General features: G+C 38.7%; 1 protein-coding gene across 7 annotated transcripts in view; it reads left to right on the plus strand.

Moving 5' to 3' along the window:
- Positions 1-25,805, plus strand: part of enah (ENAH actin regulator) — a 165,757-nt gene that overhangs the window by 39,500 nt on the left and 100,452 nt on the right. Inside the window, exon 1 of one of the 7 annotated variants that reach the window (XM_035958316.2) lies at positions 9,341-9,582. The exons of 1 other annotated variant lie outside the window; for it this stretch is intronic. In XM_035958316.2, the coding sequence (XP_035814209.2) occupies positions 9,569-9,582 (14 nt within the window). In that variant the 5' untranslated portion in view covers positions 9,341-9,568. Of the gene's footprint in view, positions 1-9,340; positions 9,583-19,900; positions 20,094-25,805 lie in introns of those variants that run through there. 5 more of the 7 variants (XM_035958315.2, XM_023292629.3, XM_035958317.2 and 2 more) reach the window with 5 other exon arrangements.

Genomic DNA, 25,805 nt, shown 5'->3' on the forward strand with positions numbered 1-25,805 from the left:
ACTAAGACACTTTATGTTGGCTTTTCCGTTAATTTGTCGCCTGTTTGTTGTGACATTCAGCCACCAAAGACAGAACTGCATTGCCAGGGTTTGTAGATTTGTTTTATTTTATTTTTCAAACAGGGATCATCTCATCAAAAACTGCAATAATAAGTGAGACAAAGCCTCTTCCATCCTCTTATTCCTCCTCTGACCTCCTCCATTCATCCTCTGCCTGACTATCATGTCTCTGCCATCCATAACTTCCATTTTTATCATCCTATACCGTCGTCTGGCTCGGCCTCCTGCAGAGCATTCTGCTGGGATTCGCTCCATGCTGGAGTTTGTGCCAAAACCTCTAAATAAAATAACTTAGTATTTCATTCATGGCTGACTTCCAGTTGAAATCTGGTCGCTGTTACTTCATGGAAAAATTGATTATTGTTCATGTTGTGGACAGGAAATGTTTTCATGATATTTAGTGTCTTTCCATTACTCTTTGGGCCGCTCGCGTTTTTGTGTGTCCGCATGTAACCGCAATGCAGTTTGATAGATGGGACTCTTGGTGCTTATTGTAGCAACAACGGGTTGCTACCAAACACAGCTAACGCTTGCTGTTCTGCAGATAGCCAAGTCAGCGCTGCGATGCCGGCTGATCCGTGTTTTTATGTTGTTCTTGTAAACACTCACCCTCATAGACATATACACACACACATACGCACACACACACACACACACACTACACAAGTGTAGTTCCACCTTTCAGCAGGTTTAACCGGTCGGGCTGCGACAGTAATATTGAACGGTTCAACTCAGGAGTAATAAATCACAGGCAGATTGTGTGTCTGCTTGTTTCCTAGTGTGTGTGAAATGGCTTGAACTGGTCCCAGGAGTTGTGCGATGATACAAATGTCTATAAAAATAGACCTGAGATTTTGTACAACTGCCAATAACCTATTTTTAGTCATTAATTGACTCATCAACTCCACTAGGTGTAACTCTTAACAACAGTCAGTTGCACTGATGTATTGGTAAGGCTGTTTAACAAAGGATGCTAAGCTGTTAATATTCTGTGATTGCAGCAGGATTTTATTTTGTAATATGATTTACATGTGGACCTGATGGCTCAGCGTTTATTGCAGATAACATCAATTAACTAATCAGGTGTTGTCTAAAAAAAATAAGCGCCAACTATTTAGATAATTTAAATAAATCAGTTTGAGTAATTATTTAAGAAAAAATCTAAATGCTCTGATTGCAGCTTCTTAACCCCTTGACGCCTGTTGTTGCAAATTTGCAACATACCATTTTCATTCAGACTGCAGCCGAGATAGCGTATCCATTCCCCCAATGCCGGTTTGTGTATATTCAGTATATACCTCGGAACCTTTTGCAAGCCCTGGTTTCGAGTAGGGCTGGCCGGAGTGGGACCTAATTATTATATATCTGTTGTTATTATTATTTAATATCTGTTCTATGTGTAATAGACAAATTAACAATCCCTACTTATGTTAGCATCAGCTGGAAAGCAAAAACGTGCAAAAGTTTTTTTTTCTAAATTTAATATTAAATAAATTCAGTCGTCAAGGGGTTAAATTTGAATATTTTCTGGTTTCCTTCCTCCTCCATGACAGTAAACTGAAGATCTTTGGGTTTTGGACAAAACAAGACATGTAAAGACATCCTCTTGGGCTTTGGAAAGCGATAATTGACATTTTTCTGATCGATCAATGGAGAAAATAATGGAAAGTTGAACGAGGCAAAAATCGATTTCATTGATTACACAAAACTCCGTTGTTACACTGATCCCAAGGTCATTATTCAACTCTTTCAAGCAACTCCTTTCTGCTTGAAGTCCTGCGTGTTGACACAGAATTCAGGGAAACTGCTTGTAGTTTTCGTGCTGGACACACCTGGAGTATTTTATAACAGACTTATCGTGACTGTAGGTCATGACCACAGACTGCACTGCTGTTCAAAGTAGCTGCTTTTACCTGTGTTCTGTGTTTTGTTTTCTTGTTGATCATCGCCTATATATTGCTTTCTGATTGTGCTCTTGACACCATTAAAAGTGAGGGTATGGCCTCAATGGTTCCTACACATTTAAATAAAGGTTAAAATGAATGAACTGACGATGAAAACAGTCATTAGTTGCAGCCTTACTGACTCCCTGGATCTCTCTTTTCCACATTTACTGCCTCTTTCCCCTGCAGTTATCCATTAAAGGCAACAAAACAAAAGAAAACAAAAAAAAATCTTAATGAAAATATTAAAGAAGTGCTATAATTGTGGAAAGAAGAAAAATGAGCTTTGGGATGAATCAGTGTGACGTTAGAAGGCTATAAAGCTAGTCTTTCTTCCTTCAGAGTTAATTAAATTGTTGAAAATCCTGTTCTCAGCCGGACCTACGTCACAATAGACAGTCCAATTAAATATGATAGGAAGCTTTAGCATAAGTCCTCGTCTGGCTAGCCAAACTTTGTACTGCAGTTCTTTAAGTCGGACATTAGAAGTGTTTAAAATCAACTTAGTTTTCATAAAAATGAGTCAAAGCGCCCTAATACTGGGTTTTTAAAGCGTGTGGTGGCTTCTATTTGCTGATGGGCATAAATAAAGGCTCAAAGATAAGTGGAAAAGGAAGTTTTTTAAGTGGAAACACCTGGAGATTCAGCGTTTATATTTCTCAAACACAGCCATGTGCTCACAGCGTTCCCTGGTCTCTAATCCTCTCAGTCCATCGGCCCGTTCCTCTCCAACGGAATGAAAAGTACATCTCCATAGAGACCACATCAATGGCCCATTAGCATGAGAGGTGAACTGAGGAGACGAGAGAGGAGACAGTGAATACAGCGGGGGACGAGGAGGGGGAGGACGAGGGAGAGAGTTTGGGATGGACAGAGTGGGAAAAGAGGAGACGCTGAGGGAGGACTGGAGCGGAAGAATGAGAGGGATGAATGAAAGGAGAGAGTGTTTGAGAGAGGATGAGGAAAGTTTAAAAGAAGTGATACATTGGCTGTTTCTCTGTTCAGTCAAGGAGGAGGTTTATTGCCACGGATAATTCTGCTTTCCTTTCCGGTGCCAGTTCATCTACTTTTTTCTCTCTCTACACTCTAAAATATTTTCCTGTTGCTTAATTAAGTGCAAGAAGGTTGCTGGATAAAAAGTTTCATTTGCTGATATAGATGCATGTTTTAAGCTGTGGTGGCACATTAAAGTTGGTAATTGTACCAACTTAATCCTGCGTGTAATTTAAATGCATTTTTTTTGCATTAGTTGATTTTGAAAAAAAAAATCAAGTTGTGGTAAATTCATGAAAATTTCGGATTGTAGGATTTCAGGTCCCTAAAAGTTTGTGTTTATGATACTTAATATTAATTACTTCTTGAAGTTGGTTGTCATAGTTTGTTGTTTGAATTACACTGTAGAAAAAAAAATCTGGCAGCAAGAGTTCAGCAAAAATCTGTTTAAAAAACTCAGAAAAAAATTTCAAATATCTGTCAGTTAATAGTTTTTCTGAGGTTTTAAATAAAATAAAACTGTCATTTTAGGGTCATACAATATCAAGCAAATGATGTGAACATTATGTACAGTTTTGATTTTTGTTTTAAAGTTCAAAAAAATTGCTGGTCATTATCTGAAAATAACAAAGCAGGGAAAATCTGCCAGTTAACAGTTATTTAAAAAAAAAAACAAAAACAAAACAATTTTCACCCCTTAACCTATTTTTTCTTTTAAATTGCAGCAAATCTTTAAAATTATATTTTTTGCTGACTTAAAATAGCAAATAGGTTAAAGTTAATGTCAGAAGTTGTAAAAGAACAAACTATTTGTTAAAATGCAGATTATGAATTAGTTTGATTGGTTAACTGGTAAATTGCAACATTTTTCTGTGATTTTACTAGTTATTGTCTGTAATTTAACCAAAACCTGCAAAAACAGTACATTGTTCAAGAAGCTACAGTTAGAACTGTTAAAATCCGTTAATTTTTTTTAGAGGATAACTTAATTAGAAGTTGTCACAACGCAAATAGACTGGTGCCAATTGTTGTTTTATTTGTTTTTGTTAAACCAAAGAAAATCTGTTTTTTTTTTTTTGTTTTTTTTTTTTTAATTAGTTTATTTGACAGGGACCATTCACAGGAGAACATTAAACACAAGGTAAAGATGCTGTGTACCAGATTATAGTGTACTCACTAGTTTCCATCTGCAGTCCCTGATGCCAACAAGAGAAACAAGTAAAGGTAGAAAAACAATGCATCACATTTTTAAAAAAAAGGATCTCGCATTCTCACTTTTACATGTTTAAAAACAAAGTCATTTCAAGGACTGGCAAGGTTGACAGGTTTGGTTTCTCTGGATCCATGTTTTAGTTTCTTCAGAAAAATCTTTAAAATCAGTTGCTGTCTTTTGTTCAGTGGGGAGCTTATTCCATTCTGTTATTGCTTTGTAGTAAAAAGCTGATTATCCAAAGGCAGTTTTACATAGAGGGATACAACACTGCCACCTAGAAGAACCCCTTGTTGTCCTGGTAGTATTTCCTGAAGTGCAATGAATAAAAAACTTGAGAGGTGAGAGCACAAAGCCATGAACAACCTTGAAAACCAAACTTACATTTGCATACATGATCATGTTTTCAAGATTTATCATCCCCTGCTCATCCGATATACAACAGCGGCGATACTGCTACGTCTTCTTTTCCAGGATTTTAGTGGCTTGTGTATATCAGGATCCGAGAGGTTTCAAAGTTGTTTTGTTGACTTGTGACCAGCATGAGATACAATAAATGAAATGTGGCATAGTCAAAGCATAAAAATAATAAGAGCATTATATTTCAGTGTCAGTCTCATTTGTTTAATATGCTTTTTAAACTGAGCGTGGAGTCTAAAACAACACTGACTTTACAGTGCACTCATCCAGCAGGGCTATTATCAAACAGCATTTTGCTCTCTGAGGTGTGTATTCCATCCATCCATCCATTATCTATACACCGCTTAATCCTCACTAGGGTCGCGGGGGGGGGGGGGCTGGAGTCTATCCCAGCTGACTCGGGCGAAGGCAGGGGACACCCTAGACAGGTCGCCAGTCTGTCGCAGGGCTACATACAGAGACAAACAATCACTCTCACATTCACACCTACGGACAATTTAGAATGATCAATTAACCTCAGCATATTTTTGGACTGTGGGAGGAAGCCGGAGTACCCGGAGAAAACCCACGCATGCACAGGGAGAACATGCAAACTCCATGCAGAAAGATCCCGGGAAAGCCGGGACGCGAACCAGGGACCTTCTTGCTGCAAGGTGAAAGTGCTAACCACTACGCCACTGTGCAGCCCAGGTGTGTATTCATGTGTCAAATAAGGATTTTCCTAGAAACGCCTCTATTTCAGGTGTACAATCTATAAAGCCTTTCTAAAACCCAGAAAGCTTTCAGTGCTCAAATGAAGGTCTTACAAATGATCACACTCCCTGTGTGATCGATAAAATGCTCGGTTTGTACAGTAAATGACTCAGGCCTCAAGGTTTGTTAGGACTCTGCATATACTGTACATTATATCTGTGCAGCTGCTGATGTGTTCTTTTTTAATGGGCTGGGAAGCCTTGTGCATTATCTTATTTCTTTCTAACAGCAGATAAAAAAAATTTTTTTCTGACATGTAGAAGGGCAAAATCTGTGTTACCAAACCTTTGAACCTCAAACCCTGCTGGCAGCTTTGAGAGGCAGATTGCATTTAATAAATCACCAAAATTACAACATTTATCAGAGCCAGAAACTGTAAAAACAAAATCATCAGGTTTGACGGGAAAAAGCTGTGGATTTTCAGTCTGTATCTACTATTCATCTGTGACATTCTGTTAAAAAAAATTCATATCTAAACTTAAAAGCAGGATCTTTCCTCAAAGTCACTCTGCCCTATATGTCTTTTGCTAAAAAAAAAAACTCTTTGCACTAACCAGATTATGTTAAAAACAAAAAAATCTTCCCTCTTCTGTGCATCTGTGAAACCTTTAGTGACTCAGCTGCAACTAACAGTCACATGACAAATATTCACAAATTCTTTCAACTGCTTAGAGTTCAGAGGGTAAGAGAAAAGTAGACATTGTTGGAAATCTACTGAGAAGGCTGTTAAAAACGCTACTCATAAATCATTTGAATCTCATAAACTGAGGAATTTAGTCAGTTACATAATGTCAAGGAAATCATTTAAAACATGTCCTTTCGTGGGCTTTAACTTCACTGGCAGCTTTTATGCTTAATGGGCTTAATTTCAGATTGCGTTTGTTAATCAACAAAAGAGGCGTTGCGGCGTTTAAGACGAGGATTATCCTTTTTGATGTGATTTAACTTTACTGTACCGAACCGAAATAGCCAACTTTTGTCTCAGTGGACCTCGATGACAGACGTGCTGAAGCTATTTCAGTCTTTGGGTGGGAGAAGTTTGAAACCTGTGAACGAGGAATCTGCAGACAGCTAAAGCTATTTAAGAGCTGACATACTGTAGCGGTGGGTCACACCAGTAAACATGACCGACTCCCAGTTTGTGCAGAGGAGAGACACTGGATACGCTTGACCTCTGACCTCTATGGTGCCTTTTAACTTGGAGGTTCTCTGACCTAAATTTCCTATTAGGGTCAAGGCCATGTGTGACTGAGTTGTGGACTCATCTCACTTCTCTCTTCTTAACCTATCGTTAAATATCTGTGATAAACAGACTCTTACTGCAAAGTCCGAGCAACCTGGTACTCATTTAAGAAACATAAATAGGATCTATATTGACCTGACACCTTGGAGGAAAGCCTATAGAACCAGTCCTTTGAGTGTTTCACTACGTAGACCTCAGGCTGTGTTCTACTGGAGGCCTTTAAACTCAGCATTTCTATTGTGGCAGTTTCATTGATCCTGTGGCTTTCTAATCAATCCTGTACTTAACTGCAACAAGGCCACATACAAAACCAATAATTCAAGGCCGATAAGACTCGTGCTGTCATGCAAATGGACTTTCAAGGTTTTTGAAGTATCATAAAGTATCAGCTGTGAAATTTTTGAAATTGGAGCTCATTATTCTAATGACAGGTTGCATTTGTGTCCGTTTTATTTCAGCAGAATGAAGAAATCAGATAGTTTGCAAAACAAGTTGTCAGATTCCAATGATCTCTCTCCAAGAACTCTATTTGTACACCTTCGCATTTCTGACGTGATGAACTGTGCACAGAAAAAGTGACAGAAATAGTCGTGTCAAGGAAAAAAGAACCTCGAGAGAGAAGTTTAACCCCTGCATGCCTTCACATCTCTGCACATGTGACCAATCACAGCTGAAAGTAGGTGTAATTATCATAGAGAGGCTTTGGATGCTGTTAGATGAGCAGAAACATATTTAATCTGAAATATCCTGAAGCCTCAAACCTTCACTGCTGCAGTCGCTTTGCTGGAAAAAAGTCAATTAAAAAACTGTCTTACAACTACAGTTAGTAACTGTCTTGTTAGGACCAGTTAGGAAATGGAAACTGTCTTTTTAATTAGTTTAATTGAGTTTAGTTTAATCCTTTAACTTAATTAATGAAAGCTGTCTTCTTAATTAGATTAGAAAGAAATGCATGCTGTGTGAGCGTATTGTCTCTGGTGCAGTATTGTAAAGTTAGCTATCGGAAATATCAAAATTGCCAATAAATATCTCGAATAAATGAGTGTTAGGTTCTGTTGCCTCTTTGTCACGCTGTCATGGATTATTGGGACACTGGAATAGAGCAGAACAGCTGTGATGTTATTAGTAACACCTGAGCATTCAGTAATGTGGTGAGTTGAAAGTGGACACAACATTAATTATGAGGGGAAATAAAGGACTTCTGCAAAATAAACAGTTAAACATTGTCTATTTTGGACATGCAGCAGAATCAGAATGTAAGCAGAACTTCTACAAGTACAATAGAATGGTCTGGGTTGTAGTTGCAGTTGAAGTGAATGAAAAAAGCTGGTGATGAACATGCTACTATGCGGCTGGTTTTGTCATTTTTCATTGCACATATGCCTTCACCTATGACTAATACTGGCTTTGCCCTTTATTGTGTAAACCTTTTACCCTTAATACAAGTTAAAAACGTGAGTGATCTAATAATTTACCACTTGTACAGTTGTCTTGAATGAGAAAACTAGCTGTAGAAACTTAAACTGTTTTCCATACCGGACTGTAAACTTGTTTATTTCTGATGTAAAGTTGAGCATTTTTTTCATTGAGCTCTTATGGGAATTGACTCACTTTTAGATCCAGCCTCATGTGGCCATTTGAGGAACTGAAGTTTTTGGCACGTCTGTATTGGATAAATTTTTATACTGTGAACAGAAATAAACCAAAAAAACTATAAAAAATCTGGCAGCAAGGGCATCTGAACAATGTGTTAAAAAAAACAAGTGAAATAAGCACCACTATTGTGTACAATAATATTTGTTTAGTATAATTTTACGGTCACATGTTGTAAAAATACAAATGTTGATTTTTGATGTGGGCATTATTTACAGTTTTGTTCTGTCTTTTTGTATTTGTACAGTCAACATATAAAATAATCTTTTATTCTCTGAATTTACAAGATATTATGTGTAATTTAACAAAACGGAAAAACTGTAAAATAACGATGAAAAAAATTATTTACCACTTCCTTAATATCTCTTTCAAATATGACAAATATCTGCTTGATAGCATTAAATAAAATAAATTAAAAATATTTTTGGCTGATTAAACTACTGTAAACAATAGTGTAATTTTATGGACAAACATTTTAATAGAAATACAAATTGCTATTACATATTTTTCTGTTTTGGCTTGTTTTATTATGATTGAACTAAGAAATTAAAACATTTTTTCTGTAATTTTTAAAATTATTATCTGTATTTGACAAAATAGGAACAATAACAGTAAATTTATCAATAAATTAAATTTACAAACTGTTAAAAAAAAAAACTGCACTGCTTCTCACACTCAAGGCTTTGGAAAATGATCATCCTGATGGGAGTACTTTAAATGTAGGCCAACATTTCAAACAGCTGCTAACACATTACCTGGACTTGTCTGGACAGAAGGACAACGTCTCTGACTTAAATGTCTTGTATGACATTTTTGGTAACAGATGTTAACATCTGCATTAGAATGACGAAACGCTGCATTGGCAGAGCTCTAACAATCCCCTCCATAATCCAGGCTGATGACGTGTGCAGGTCAGAATATCTATTTTTGGACGGCACAGAGAGATATTCTTTGACCCCCAACTGTAGATTCATTGCACCCCCTGCATAAGCCCACCCAGCTGCTCCACTTTTAGCCTCCAGGCTCCAGTGAGGTGGGTGGGTGGGTGTCGGGGGTAAACGGGAAGGTGGGTGCTTCCTGCCTCTCCACTGTCGCTGTCCGTCTAAACGCCGGTTCACTTTCCCCGATCTGCAGTCAGTCAGTCAGTCAGTCAGTCAGTCAGTGGTCCAGCCAGCCAAGCAGCTGCTCAGTCAGTCAGTCTGTGGAGAAGGTGGACACTTTGAAGAATCAGACCAAAGTCTTCCAGCGACAGATCTTCCTGTAGGTGGAGGCGCCAGATTCGCCGACGGCAAGATGACTCGTGACTCGTAAGTTTCACCGAAGGATTTTAGGGGTCAAAAGACTGCAGCAGGTCACACTATGAGAAGAAAGGAGGCGTAATAGTCTGTATTTAACATCTTCTCCTTCCCTTACGTTAAGCATTATCACCTTAAGAGCAGGTTTAACATTTTATAACACAAGCTCTGTGGGATAGAAGCAGGCTTATGACTGAGGATTAGCCCCGTCTGCCTGTCTATCTGGACTATTGTTCATCTCTGTGGCCTCTCAGATGAGAAACTCACTTTTGCTTTTAGCACCGTCCACCTATTCATTCATTATTCGGAGCCCACTGTCTAAAAAAGCCTCTCTCACACCAGATGAGAAGCTTTTATATTTATAGAACTGCAGCGAGCGGCTGCTGAAGTCCTCAGAGTCCAATCAGAGGGAGTTTCTAGCTCAGTTACAGGATGAGGCTCGACTCTCTCCATGAAGTGACGGCGCACTTTTCTCCTTCGTTGCTCCTGGAGCTGCTGTTATATTTAACAGCACGGAGGAAACGTATAATAAAAAAAAAAGCTCTTTGCTGTCGTATCTCTCTTGGGCTGCTCTGAAAGTTTGCGGTGCTAATGGGGGGTGTTTGGTGTCTCTGCCATGGTCTCTGCTGTTTGCGAATTCAGCTTCTGCTGTCACATCGGTGTGAGCGCTGTGGACGACACGCTGCTGATTTCAGCTGTCTTTTATAGCCTTTATTTCACATCGAAGATAATAAAGATGAAGGGAGTTGTGCTGGGTGCAGCTTGTCATCTTTATGTGCTGACTTGTATGAAAAAAGTGCGTTTTAAGCCTCGTTTCCCCATCCAATCAGCAGCTTTAAAGTGTGTCTCTGTGGGATAAGTGGAAGTAATGTAGCAGAGTCAGTGATTTATTCATACATTGCTCATTCGATCCTTCATTAACCTGCAGTTTGGACTTCTGTCTGTGTGTCGGCGGGGTGAGTGCACCCGGCAACAATGACATCATTGTCCAGACTGGACAACAGAAGCTGTGCAGGTCAAATGACAGCAACAGAATTTTGCTTTTGACCCGCAGAGATAACTGAAGTTGCCTGTTGTTTGGCCTTGAATAGTGACAAAGTGTTTTTTCTGTGCTGTCTTGAAACATTTGGACACGATTTTAATTTGCTCGTTACAATGTTTCAGCTGTACAGGCTGTTAAATATCAGATATACTGACTTTCCTTGGTTTTATCATGGTGTTTATTGATTGTTCCTGTTTGTCTGAGACAGCAGGTGTAATTAATAAAATGAACGGCTGACTAAACGGATCAGGACCCCTTCTTTGGGTTATTAATCACACCGGTGCTTAACCTTCTGCATCAAGTCAACAGCCTGCAGTCTGAATGCTGTGAATCTGCTGTTTTCCAGCCCGAGTGTGTCATCAGACTTCCTCCTCAGTTGTTCACACCTGACACTCATCCTGACGTTAGTTATTTCCTCTGAAATAGCATCTCGGTCCTTCCAAGTGGCCGGTAGCTCAACAGACAAATCAGCAGGCGGACGGACCAGTCAGCAAGAAGTGATCCTCCTCACATTTCTGTGTTTTTCTGGCCTCATTTAGACTCACAATTGGACAATCCACAACAACATCCTCATTGGAAGTCTTATCAAATCCATTTGGAGTCAGATTTTAACGTGAAAAAACTAAAACTTAAAGATTCAGCTGAGATCTGGACTTTTTTCTTGGCAAAGAAAATACAAAGAGGAAGCCAAAAGTCTATATTTTCAGTTTTACAATGTGTAACCATAAAATCCCACAAAAGCATTTCATTATAAGTTGTGTCATTTCACAGTTTTTAAAACATGTGTTACAGTATGTTGCAGTATTTCTGAGATTTTGAGATTTAAATTAAGATTCAACTGACCTTTTTACCTTGGTAGAGAAGCCACAAAAGACCACAGCCTAAACCATTTTACAGCCTGAGGATACAACTTGTCATCAATACAAAAAAAATCAATCATGATAAATGGTTTGATGCAAATGAAAGTTTAACTGGGAGATTCTGAGTGGCGCTTCAGACAAATAAATAAATAATTTAGCATTTGCCTTTCTGTCGAGTAACATGTGACTTTAGCCAAAAATGATATTATCTGCCACCAGCCGTCTGTTGACATTAAAATCATTGAAAGTAGCTAAAAATAACAAAGATAATTTTGTGTATTTGTCACATTCATGTGAAAAATGTAATATTGCAGTTATGACATTTATGTAATCTCTCCTGTTACTACAGATACAAGTCCTCTGTAAAGTGTATTTACTCTGCATGTAAAATGAAGTAATCTCGATCCTTCTTTTCCATCTTTGAGTGAATCATGTACAGCACTGACACACATGCCAGCTGTAGTTTCTGTTTTTCCTCTGATTAATGTCAAACTAGATGCATCACTGGCAGCAGAGCCAACAGAAAGCGCTGCTTTGCATAACTGTAAGTGTATGTAACTGCATAGCTGACTCCAGACGAGAGTCAGATTCAAAGCAGCTTTGTTTTTTCTTTATCTGAGATATTCAGCTAGGATTTTTCTGCTAAAGTCAGAGTTTGTTCCGCACCTCGTTTCTGGGGTCAAGCTGCAGAAGAAAACAATTAAATAAAAAAGTGTCAATGCAGCACGCCGGCTCCTGCTGAACACTATCTGTTTCGGGTTTTTCTCCTTGCTGCGCTCTCATGTAAAATGATCCATGAGCATTTCAGTGTACCTGAAAACGTCCCAGGGGGAGTTATGAAAGGACAAAGGCTGCTTTTCCTGCTGCATTCTGGTCAGGGTTTTTTTTTTTTGCCATCGAGGCAGTAATAAGAAGCTCCGTTGGAAGGGAGTGTTCTGTCACCCTGTGTGTTGTGTGAGAACAGTAACTATATCATGTATTGTCTCATTGTTGGAGATTAAATGCACCATTGTTATCACAGAAGCAGCGCTGCTTCCTGGACACACCTTCCCAACAGACTCGGTGCACCTGTCAGACACTCGATATGGAACTTATTAGTTATTCACGTCCCCTGAGAGACGCCTGTGTGTCAGCAGCAGGGTGTGTTGTGAGCTTTCTGTAAATGACGTGAAGCAAACAGTTCCTCTGATGGATCGTGACCTCGCTGTCACCTGATCGTTCCTGGTTTTGTGTCTCAGTGTTTCTCCGTGTCAGGACATCCAGTCATGTAGAGACTCTTTGGTTAAGCAACATTCTGTCTGATTCATGAATCACTGGCAGCTACTCTCTTCTGTTAAGATCAGGGTCAGCTGTTAGGTTTTCACCAGCTTTCTTCTCATTCTCAGGCTGGCATCGCAGTTCATCTTTGCTCACTTTTTTCTTTCTCAGTGACCCTTTTCTCTTCCATCACTAGTTCAGTGAAATCAGTCAATCTGATTTGGCTTATTCTTGCACTGATTTATTGCAAGACAGTGATGGAAACTATTATAACAGCAGCTGTGTGGAGTTGCATTGATACTATAATGAAATAAAAAGAAAAATTAATAATGCAGCATAACCAAATGGCGGTTAGGCACGAGATAAGACGGCCTTGTTACAGACTCGTACACTGTCCAAAGTCCACTTATTAAATTAAACCATGAACAACATAAATGCCATCATTTATCATCCTGCAGTGTTTCTCTGAACAGATTAATGTCATGCTGATACTTTAAGAGTGTTGCATTATGTTTAGTTTGAAGCTCTAATGTTGCTGCACCAGCAAATTTCCTTCTTTTTTTTCAGTGAATCAGTCCCAGAAATGCCCAATAAGTGTTCAGTTATCTGCTGGCTGGAGTTCAGAAATGTTCCACCAAACGCAGCGTCATGCGACAAGTCAGAGAAAATCCCCTCCGTCGTGCTGAAACCGACTTCTTCCAGGAGCTTTAATCAGGATAATGCGATATTCGCAACATGACGGTCAATCATGACTGAAAATCCTCCAGTAAAATGTTTTTATCTGCTAAACAACTGATATGTAGGAATTGATCATTGCGCCTGTACAGACGAAGAAAAGATGAAAGCGTTCAGAAAATAGAAGCTCAGCTGTAGTTGTGGGGTTTTTTTTCTTGCCTGCTGTGGCAAAAAAAGTACTAGTGTGGTGATGTCATCGACTCCCCTCAGCAACACACACACACACACACACACACACACACACACACACACACACACACGAAGAGTAGGAGGCTGTTCTTAGAGTTTAATTAAAGAGGAGGGCAGATGGAGACTTATTGTCCCTCAGCGGGACTCGGTCAAAGGCTGACTTCAAGACTGTGGTGATGTAACCGGCTGATGATGATAAATATGGGTTTCATTGTAATATCTGTCTTTATTTCTATTTTTACATCGTGTATCTTCACTTTACTCAATAGCTTATACATTTTTTGTGACTGCAACATGTATTAAATGTGAATGCACAGACAAAACAGTAAACAGTAATTATCAAGCCGATTTCATCAAGTTGCCTCAACTTGACTTTAGTTTTAAATTGTCTAACACAGAAATTTTAGGTTGAATCACACGTAATATTAAGTTGACGCAATTACCAACATTATTTTGTCAATCCAATTCATAAAAGTATTGTTTGTACCCTAAACAGTGTGTCTAAATCAGTAAATTAGACTGTTTTGAAGTCTTGAAACCATGCTTTTAATTAGGTGATGGGAATAAGTCCCTGTGATCACTGTTTATAGTGTAGCTTTCCCAGAGAGCAGAACAATGATGACTGCAATGGGGTTGAAGACTCACTGGAGAGGCAGCTGAGGAATTATAGCAACCTGGCCAGCTTGCAGGTGGGAAACACAACATGGGTCAGTGCTAATGCTAGCCGGTTATCTGCAATTGAACTTTCAAAATATGATACTTGAATATTGCAATTGCATGGTGTAGAAGCTATAATCATGACCACCTCTTCTCAGTGGATGTACTGTTTGTGCACGTGTCTGAGTCCATTTGCAGGTGCTGTGTGGGAAGCAGCTTGTGGTTTATATGAAGAGTGTGTTTGTGTGTCTGTGGCATTTGAGCCACCTGCAGCCTCCTGCAGTGACACAACCTGAAATGGCATCAGGCCTCAGGAGGAGAGACACGCTGCTCACTTCCAACTCTTTCTTCTTCTCCTGCTGCCTCTGTTTCTATTAACAGCTTCCACAGCCTCCACTCATTCTGTCTTTACTTTTTTCCAAACCTCTTGCCTTAGTTAAGTTGGATGTATGTATATGCACTGTAAAACAAATCTGTAAGAAAGCTGTTAATATCAGGCCGCAATGGTGCCGGAAAAAGGTGTTTATAGTGGTGTAACACTGTAGCATTGAAAAAAAAATAGTAAAAATAATGAAAATAACTGTAAATAGCTGTAAAATAATGACATATTACAGATATAATTGCAGTGAAACTGTGATTTTTATGGTCACACATTGGAACAGAATCAACTACTGTTTTTAATAATACAGATTTGATGTGGGCAATATTTGTAGTAAATTAATACTTTTTTCCTGCCCTTTTGCAGGATTGTATCAGTAATTTAACAAAATGGAGAAAATCTGCAAAATAAAAAAACTACATTTTTAAAAAATTAATTTAATTTGATCATTAATAGACATATTTTTTCTTTCAAATAATCATATATATCTATAAAGTAAATTTGGTTTTGCCTATTTAAATACAGTTTTTGAAAAAGTGTTATTTAAAGATCAAATGCTGTAAAATAATTTTTAAAAAATTCTGAAAATGATTCAAAAAAATGAAAATGATTTTTGATGTGTTTGTCATTTGCTGTTTTGGTCTGTATATTTACATGCAAATTAACACTTAAGAGATTACTTACTCATATTATTATGTTATATATTATGTTATTATCTGTAATCTATGAAAATAAGTAAAATCAGTAAAACAACAGAAAATTACCAAAAAAAAGTTAAAAATGTTCCTTTTTTACAGTGTGTACTAAAGCCTGTTTAACATGAAATGCCTGATTATTAGCCAATGTTTAGCTTAGCTGTGTATAAGTACCCATCATGGGATGATACTGCTATATTATCATTGGATGATTAGTAACATCACATATGAGACACTTTCTCTCAACTCAGCATCTGAAACAAGGTTCCTTGAATATATTTCTTTCTTTGTAAACACACTTCTAAGTGCAGCTAACAAAGTCAGATTAACTGTTTGGTAAATATGAGGGTGTTATTTGTGTGCACAGTCGCCACAGGCAACGCCAGTCAGTCACAGTGTGTGTTGGAGGTTACAAAACTACAGACTGTGACTATGAATAAATCAAGTGTGCCAGGTAGTAAGCTTTGGCACACATCGAGCTCTTATGCATTTATAATGGACGTCAGGATGGAAATAACTGATGACTGGCCGCTCTCCCTCTCCCTCTCCCTCTGTCTGTCCCTCCATTTCTTCTTACCCCCTTGTTCCTCCCCCCTCTCCTCCCTCGCATCATCTGTGCTGCTAAAAGAGGCAGCAGCTTATTACAGGTGCTTCGCGCTGCTCTCTCTCTTTTTTTTTCTCCTCCTCATCGCTCTCCGTTGTTCTTCTCCCTCTAATTGATTGTAATAGCTCCTGATGTGTGCGCAGTGTTTGGACAGCTTTGGACCGTGCACTTAAACCGAAGTGTGACAAACTGCTGCCGTCGTGGACCTTTCATCCGTCACGGCCTGTTTCCCGGGGCGCCGGCTGCCTCTCCCTGCTTTTAAAAAGCCCCTTTAATAGTTCTGTCCATTAATGTGGCAGCTCCATTTTCAGACCACACCAGTAATTGTGTATAATCACGTCATCATTTTTTTCTCAGTCTGACAGCAGAATATGCTATTCGAGAACATGTTTTATAGTTTTGGTGTATTTGTTATGCCTGCTGGAGTTTAATTTAGCGTGTGTATATGTGTTTGTAAGTCAGTTGTGTGTTGCGCTGAAGACTTCGTTTCTTGCCATGTTGGCTCAGCATCAGTGTTAATGTGCCGAACAAAGGCACAAATATATATTCCTCCCGGAGCCCTTGTTGTTCTGACCTCTGAGAGATTGGGTACAGCCTTCCCTTGCAGCCCTGCGTGAGTGTGTGTCAGTATGTTTGCTGGATTCGTTGCCCTTCCCTCAAAGCACAGCACATGTCAGCCCTTACACATGCGGATAGAAATGCACTCCTTTATTGTGGCTGATTTCATGCCTGTCGAGCCAGCTGTCCGAAAAAAAAGCTCTTTATTTGAAACACTTGTAGTAATTACATCCACCCTTGAACTGAGTTTGTAGCCTTCGGGGTGAAGTTTAATTCGAACCCTTATGGAAAAAAACGTGTTCAACAAGTTGGTGCTTTGTCGGTGACAGCTGCAGAGGAAGCCACATGCAAATTAAAATTCGGGGAAATGAGCACCATTGTTGAGGATTGGACATCAAACTGTCTAAAAGAAGTAGAAAGTGTGTAATAAAGCAGCCTTTCTTTCCACATAATTCTGCATAATGTTCAGTGCAAAGGGTTATTGCTGTGTTTTTAAAAAATACCACTGTGCTGTCTACATTTATGAGGCCATAACTGTTTGCCTCAGAGGTTTGTCTATATTAGGGCTGTAGGAAACCAAAGAAAATCTTGATTGAATGAAATCATACTTACTCTTTAAACAATCAATTGGTTGCGGATGGGAAAAAATCTATACGTCATCTCTAGATGAACTACATTGGTCACGGTGCACAGACTACACTCTACCTGCTAGCTTTATAGGTCTAAATTAATTATAAATACACAATGAAATCTAGTATTTGCAGCATATTAAATTATTTGAACCTTGTTTTTCTTACCTAAATGGTAACAACAGACAACAGCACACCCATATTCATGGGATTTCTGAATATAGAACTATATAAACTCATGATTGCAGCACAAGAACTGTTGAGCAATGTGTTTTTAGATGACCTGCCAAGTTGGTCGTTGAGCTGTGATGTGAAAACTTCTCTTTGAAAAGTTTAAACTCCACGTTCTGAACATCTGTTTTGAAAAAATGTAGCTGCACAGACAACTTCTTTAACATGAGGTCAATTCGTTTTTAGTCTACTCCGAGTTAAATCCAGTAAACTTGGCAGTCTCTTTTAAGTTTAAAGTTGTCCACCTGAATTGATGGATTAATCCTGGAAGGCTGTTGATGTGAAATTTTTGTGGTGTAAGGCTTTATAGTGTTCACTTATGCCCCAAAATGGGAGTTGCGTTATTTGTTTTTGAGTGGGACCAAGAACTTTTTAATGAACCCCTGTAAAGCTGATCATTTACACATGAAATGGTACAGAATCAGAAGAGGAGGTCAGAGCGGATGGACGGTTCCAACATTTTATTAGACTTTAACACAGGAGACTGCTGTTCATTTTTTAGATTTTCCGTTTTCTAAACAAATTATTATTGTGTCACCTTAACTGTATTTTTGTTACTGTCACCATTAACAAAATATTCATTTTAAAGTATCATGTTACCCAAACCCCAAATACTCAGTTATACTTAATTGGTCTTAAACATAACCAAGTCATTTTTATTTTTCTAGCCTATACGATCATTGTCACATCATATAATGGTTTTATTTTACTGTAGTGATTTTTGGAACATGTCTGACAAATAATGCCGTTATGTTTCCTGTTGGGAGCATCTGATCAGATATCACTTCAATATCATTCTACAGAAAGTGTATAGATCATGTATTTTATTGTTAAATTTGGAGGGCTTGTTGATGCTTGTGTTTGTTGGAGTACACTCATGAGCATATTTAATTTGTTGTATTTGTCAGGTTGGTTGAATTGCAGCTGTATAGATTACAGTGCTAGTGTTATTTCTCTTCATCACTTCGTTAATTAATACATTCCACCTTCACTTCACCTGTTCACTCTCTGACAACACACAATACTGCATCCTGTGTCATTAATTGCTGTAGTCTGATTGGTGATAAATCTGATGAGTGAAATTTCAACATATGAATCTTTCTCCGGACTACCAGAGGTGGCAGAATTCTGACCAACTAGCCAAACAACTCATGTTTCTGCTGAACCTGAAAAATTTGACACAGTCTTGAGCACAATTTCCCTGCGAGGATTAGTAAAGTTTTTCCTGATTCGGATTTACGTGCATATAACAAAGAGGAAAGAAATGGCCCGCTTGCTCCCAAGTTACAGAGAGAGTTGGCATAGCAACCGATTACAACCCAGTCAGGGCTGCAGTACAGTGGTGAAGCCCCAATCATTGGCTGCATATGTCCTCTATGTATATATATATATATATATATATATATATATATATATATATATATATATATATATATATATATATATATATATATATATATATATATATATATATATATATATATATATGTCACAGGAGGGGCTCTATAAAGATATTGTCACTGCTTTTGATTGTGATTTCACATGGAGCACGAGTGGGTAGAAAGACGACTGATGTGTCTATTGTGAGGTTGCTGATAGTGACTCTGTTCATTGTGCATGACATTATGCAGCACAATGTGAACTGATTACAGCTGAAATGGAAATAATAGAGAGGAAGCAGGCCTTCGATATGCTGCTCACAGGTCCACCATATTTAGACGACAAATGTAAAGCTGCGAAAAAGGGAGAATCCCTCCTGTAAGCGCTGCGTCTTTGTCAGATGCCGCGAAATGCTCGACTAATCCTTGTTGCAGTGCCGCCAAACATCTCTAATTCTGGCTGCTCGTTCCTCCTCACTCTCTTCAGCATTTTTATTTTGGAGAGGGAGTGAGAGGGAGAGTGAGTGAGAGATGGGAGTCGGGTGGGTGTATCGCGAGTTGGAAATAGAGGCAGCGCGTGGAGAGTCGCGCAGATAAAAGCTGAGCGAGGAGCTGGGAGGGAGGAGGCAGATGAAAGGAAGCAGAGATCAAGTGAGAGACAAAAGGTGTGAGATAGATGTAGCCGAGGGAGACAGAAGAGGGAGAAGAAACACCTCCACCCCCTCCAGCCGACACTCTCCAGCGTTGAGCCGCTGGATGCCACGCCGGTGATTTCCCCTCCAGCATCCTCCGACCACGGAGCCCCGAGAGCACAGGAGCCTGTTGCCTGGATACCCCTGCTGTCGCCACGGCGGAGAAGAAGGGGAAGCCAAGACTGAACCGTACTCGCTGGCCGGTGTCACTGCCGTGGGAAAAACACAGCTATCTGGATGGATCCTGAGTCGCTGGCATCGCACGCATGAAAAAGAAAGGAATCACCCTGATACGGGGGCTTTGAGGAGGAGGAGAGGGGGAGGAAGGGGGGAGGCTGGCACCCTGATCTGGATGATGAAGAAAGCTGTTTGGTAGAGAGAGAAAACAGAGACTGTGTGAAAGAAGGGGAAGCTACGGGGGGAAGACGAGACTCCGAAGCAGGAGAGGCGCTGGTGGGGGAGGAAGAGGGGCTCTGGCTACGATACTTCAGCAGGGAGGGGGAGGTAGAGTCGGGAGGCTGAGTGGAGCCATGCAGATCCAATCTCCTGCTCCACAGTCCAAAGCCTTTATCCTTGGTCAGAGATGTGTTCTGGCCTCCAAAATGGAAATCCACCGGTATGTACCTGCAGTCAGTCGTTCAAGTGGGATTTTCTCATGTGTTTTACACAGTCCTGCTCATTTTATAGCAACCTTATGTTCTTCTTGTCTCAGGAATGAATGTTTGCTGGTGATCTGACAGCTGTAGCTTCAGTTTTAAGTCTGTCAGCTGTACAGTAGAGCTGTCTTCTCGCTCTTGACAAAGTTTAATGTCTATTTTTAATTAAACTTTAAATTTAGCATTAATCGTTTGTGGCAGACAGTTTCTTGATCACTCCCACCCCATCAGGACTTTAATTTACCTCACTTACAGTAAGAAAAGAATCCTATCCTTTGACCTAATCTTGGATTTATAATCCCTTTTCATTAAACTAAAAGGCAAAGCTCTAGAGAGTAAGTGTGAGTCATCCTCGTGAATTTACAGTTGAACTGAAGCACAAGTTCCAAAGTTACAAATGAATCATGAATAATCAGTCTGTTATAGATCGTAGCAGCTCCTAACCACACAATTATTAGTCTTTATTTTTCATAGTGCTTCCAAATTCACATGAAATGTTCACATGCAGAGGATCCAGTTGTGTTTTCTAGCAGTTTCTGTATCTGTATTTCTGGCTGCGAGATGCTGTTTTCCCGGCTGTTGTACTGAACTCTCTGAAGGGTTCTCCCTCCTCATGCATGTGCCGTATCTCCCCGAGGATGAGGATACATCCAGCTACATTACTGCCTTCTACATTTAGCACCTGTAATGTTTAACAAGGAGACGATGCTTCATTATTGATGCAGGTTGGTAAGATGTCTGAAAATTTTTTTTGTAGTTTCATCGGGCCAGATGTTAAGTTCACTTGGAGAGAGTGCTTTCTTTTAAAGGAAGGCTTCCGTTAAAGGAAAATGCTGTTTTTTTTGGGTTTGTTTTGTTTTTTATAATGAGGGAGCAGAACAAGGTAATTAAATACAGTGCATACAAATGACCTCCTGATTGTCCTTCACCCAGTGTTATAACTCAGCAGAGAGTCCTTTTGTAAGTCCAGCTCTAGGGATGATGGTCTGTAGCTGACCTCTGACCTTCCTGTTGGCAACGACAGCAAAAACAGAATAAAAGAAAAAAACACACACACATGATGATACATAGAAAATGCACACAGATTTATTGTGTTATTTCCAGAATAAGGCTAGAAAAGACTTTGGAGTACTTCATAGCATCTTCTGCCTGAAGCTGGTCAGCAGATCTAAAGCAACAAATGAGAGTGAATGCAGAGAAGATCAGCAACATAGGAAGGAGCGAGGCCTATCTGTGTCCTGAAAGCAAGTAATAAAAGTCACAAGTGGCCAGAACAAGGAGGTCAAGCAGGAAAATGTGGTCATATTTGCTAGATTTTATAAGAATCCTGGTTGTAGTATTTTTTACACACTGAAGCTGTTCAGCTGATTTCTACAGCAGGCTGCTGAATGAAGCATTACAATCGTCTAATTAGCTGTAAACAAAAGCATAAATATAAGGTTTTATTTTATTAAATGACATATAAAGTCAAATGCTAGCAGTTGTTCCTGAGGTGACAGATGACTGTCGTTCTTATAATACAGAAAATAGAAGAAAAGTCTCCCCTAGATTTCTCACAGACCATAATTTCATTTTCATCTGTATTTATTATATAAAAGTTTCAAGCAAACCAATATTTCATATTAGTTCAAGAAGCACTTTAAGCCTGGCAGTAGCCACTAATTTCAGTCGGCTTTATCCTTCCCTGCTCTCTACGTAATGTCATTTTCAAAATTCACTCCACCATGGTAAACAACAAAAACAACTTCCAGGCAGCAACCGACCACAGTGAAATTTCTGAGTTTTCCTCAGGATTTGGATCGTGAAGTAAGGCTTTAAAGAAATGAAAACAAGCCAGAGTGCTTATTGTGGTATAGTGTGGTGCAGCCAGTAATGTACTAGAATTGGCTCATAAAGCGAGACTATCGTGTTGTGACAGAAGAAAGGTCTGCTGGACTTATTAACAGATATAACTGAGCATCATCTGCATAACACTTAAAAGAAATTAATTTCTAGTTTTCAGTGAGCCCAGTCTCCACAAATACACAATCCTATACAACTAAACTGCATTCTCAAATACATTTTGAGGATAATGTATCACACTTATGTTTCTCGTCAAAAAATCTTTGGCATTTATTTTACTGCTTCACAGTCGCTACTTTTCAGTCAACCAATCATATATTTGTTGAGACAGGACTTGTCGCCCTGGTAACCCAGAAAATGGAGGAGAAGCTTCAAACAGGTAGTGAAAGGGTTGTATTTTAACCCAAACCATGATATTGTTCTTAGCCATAACGAAGTAATCGTGGTACCTAATCTTAATTAAGATTCTGGTGAAAGTCTGATCTCTGGTTTATGCCGCCATCCTCTTCTCAAACCTCCAGACATGGACCTTGTGGCTCTTTCAAACTGCCTTTTCCACCAGGTCACAGGTGCCAAATAACATTTATTTTTAAACAAAATTACATTCCCTTCAGATCGTAATGGAGAATACATTTTAGTTGTATAGGAACAAGAATTTGTAAAGACTGGATTGTTTTAGCACGTAAATTAAAAATAATGATGGGTTCTTGCAAGGAACCGCTGCACTGTTAGACGATGCATTCTCAGCTACAGATAAAGACAGAGTTATAGCACTCAGGAGGTTTTGAACCACTCAAGAGCAGCTCCTGTTAGACTTCACAATCTGGCTGAAATTGAGCACAGAGTGCCAACTTTCCAGTTTGGAACACAGAACTATGAAAGCAACCGTCAAAGCTTTTCAGGCACTTGTCTGGTAGCTATTGTCCCTTTCAACCTCGTTTTCTCTCAGTCCATTTAGAAGGAACAGACTTTTGACCCGAGTCTTTTTTTTCTATTTCTTCAAGGTAAGAGAAAACTTCAAAGGGAAAAGGTGATTAAAGAAATTCACATTTTAGAAAGGAAGATCGATTAGAAGACGTGAACTGAACGTGGAAACTGGTGGAGGCCAGTGATGAAGCCACAGAGAAACAAGTTGCGGTGACTATACAGTGGAAAAAGACATTCAGAATGCTCATAAAATCAGAACAAAAGCTCATGTTTCACCATCAGCTAGTATCCCCTTTCATTCAGTCATAGTGTTTTAGTAATTAGCTTGATGGATAAGGTGAGCTGAGCTTGTTATTCCAGTCTGAGTGTCTTTCTGCTACTAATGAAAACCAGGACTGTGTGTGTGTGTTATTTAGCCGGAGTGTGTCCTGACTTGGAATGAGAAATGATCGATTCCCAGCAAGATGGGAAAAAAAACTTAAAAATATGTGTTCTGTCTCGTCACATTTGTGTTTTTTTTAAGCCACTGTAGTTCCCTTTAAGAAAATAATAATTTCATTAAATTCACCGATATTACACATGCATTTAAAAACCTGGCTCAGTGCTTCCACCAAGAACTGAGAAAATTAACATCTTTTAATAGTTTTTAACATAACTTTTAAAAACAATTTGCAGTTGTTTTTTCCAGATTTTCCCTGTTTTGTTAAATTAGACATAACAGCTGTAAAATCACAAAAAATATTAATTCACATGTTAACCATAAAAAACAATACAGGCTTAAAAAAAACTATATATACACATCAAAAATCTGTATTTTTAGAAAGTATGTTTTGTTCACTGACCATTAAAATTTCATTTGACCATAAAATTATCCTTTTTTTTCTATATTTCAATCAGAAAAAATATATTATTTCACAGATATTTGTTGATATTTGAAAGAAAAATTCTGTATAATTATGTATATATAAACGTTAAGCATAAAAAAGACTAAATAATGTCCAAATCAAAAGTCTATATTTTTAAAAATATCTTTTTTTTTTACATTTCACTGTACAGTTAAACGTTTTTTACTATATTTGCAAAAATGTAATTGTTTTACAGGTGTTTGCTGTTACTTGAAAGAAAAAAAATGTTAACAAAAAAAATTGGTCAGTTCTACCTTTTTGTTACAACAGCTGACCATTATAGTTCCATTTTCCCTGTATTTATATCTACTAAAAGTCATTAATTTATAGACATTTTCCAATATTTTCACCAGTTTTTATCGTGTTTGAACGTTGCAGGATTCTACTGTTTTTGTGTATTTTCTGGCACCCTTGCTGCCACATTTTCTCATGTTCTTTTACAGAATTTTTACAGTACAGTTTGTGGTACTTTTATTGTCTTCTGTTGTTTTGTATGTATTTTAAACGTTCATCCAGGGCCAAGGATCGTGAACTTACTCGTAAACTAGCTTTGCCTATAAATGCTGGTTCAGGCTCTAGACACAAACGTTACGATAAGAGAATATGGTGACACGGATCGAAACAGCTCCGCAAACGTACACAAACGCTCCTAGCAGAATCTACATGCATGTTTCCACCCACCTGCCTGTTTTTCTGTAAACACAAGCAGCTCAGGCCGCATTTAAGTACAACTCATTATAGTTGAAGATGTTAATTTCATTCCCTCTGAAATAAGAGCCTTTGTTTAATGATTAAAAGCAGAGCGATGAAACGGCGGTGAAATTAAAAGCAGCTCTATTGTTTGTGTGGGTATATGAACAGTCGAACTTATGAAAAATGCAAGAAAGCAAACAAAAGAAGCCAAGAAAGGTTCGTGTAAAACATCAATACTGTATAGAGAAGCACAAAAACTTAAAAAACCCTTTAAAAGTTATGATCTGGAGAACAACTGAAAACATTCTCTTTTGATGTTGGGTGTAAAAACATTAACCAGAATGCTTGAAAATCATTTTATGTACTGTATGTACTTATTGATTGTGTAACTTTGGTAACTTTTGGTAGCAGTAAGTATGATTAGACTTAAAAAACAGCTTTTCAGTGACTTGAATGTCTTGTTTTAGACAACAGTTTAGCACATATTTACTTACTAATACAACTGTATAAGATGAGAAATATACTCAGGATTTCTCTCATAAATAAACCTCATTTCCTTTGACTTTTTAAACCCAATAAATAGCACAATTTCTTCAACATGCATGCCCACAGGTCACCTCTAATACCCACAAGCAACAAACGTCTCTTTCATTTGTGAGTGTTTAGCGACACAACAGAATTTCACGCTTATTTAATGAACTTTGAGAGCCTTTTCCGTAATCCACCACTGTGCTTCAAACAGGACTGCACAGTTTTACATTGAAGGCTTCGATTGTTGGTTTCGGTGATTACAGTCGAGCGGCTGAGGCTGATTGCTGCTTCGTCCAGTCCAGACCTGCTCTGCTGTCAATGTGTCCCCTGTCCCCAAGTGAATGGGAACCTGATTGGACTCTTGTAAAATGTGCCAGAAGCTCCAGTTAACACGTCGACTGCAGCCTGAACCATGGAAACACTCTGGAAACACCACTGGATGTGTGTGTGTGTGTGTGTGAGTGAGTGTGTGTGTCTGTGTGAGTGTGTGTGTGTGTACGCATCATTAACATGCACAGTGACAGCGCTAACATGCAAACTTCAACAAACGCTTTCTCCACAGAGAAGTCAAAAGAAGTCCAACAGGATGTCTAGTAGGGCTGCAGAAGTTTGCTGCCATAACACTGATACTGAAAATGAATTTTAGGAAGTCTCTTTTATTTAGTAATTTTTATATAAAACTATTTTTTTTCTTCAGAAGCAGCTAGAAGCAGAGAGAGCTCAGAAATGTCTTCTGTGCAGTTTAAGTTATAGTGCCATAAATCATGAAAAAAG

The sequence above is a fragment of the Amphiprion ocellaris genome, chromosome 12 (genome assembly GCF_022539595.1).
Source record: "Amphiprion ocellaris isolate individual 3 ecotype Okinawa chromosome 12, ASM2253959v1, whole genome shotgun sequence".
NCBI lineage: Eukaryota > Metazoa > Chordata > Actinopteri > Pomacentridae > Amphiprion > Amphiprion ocellaris.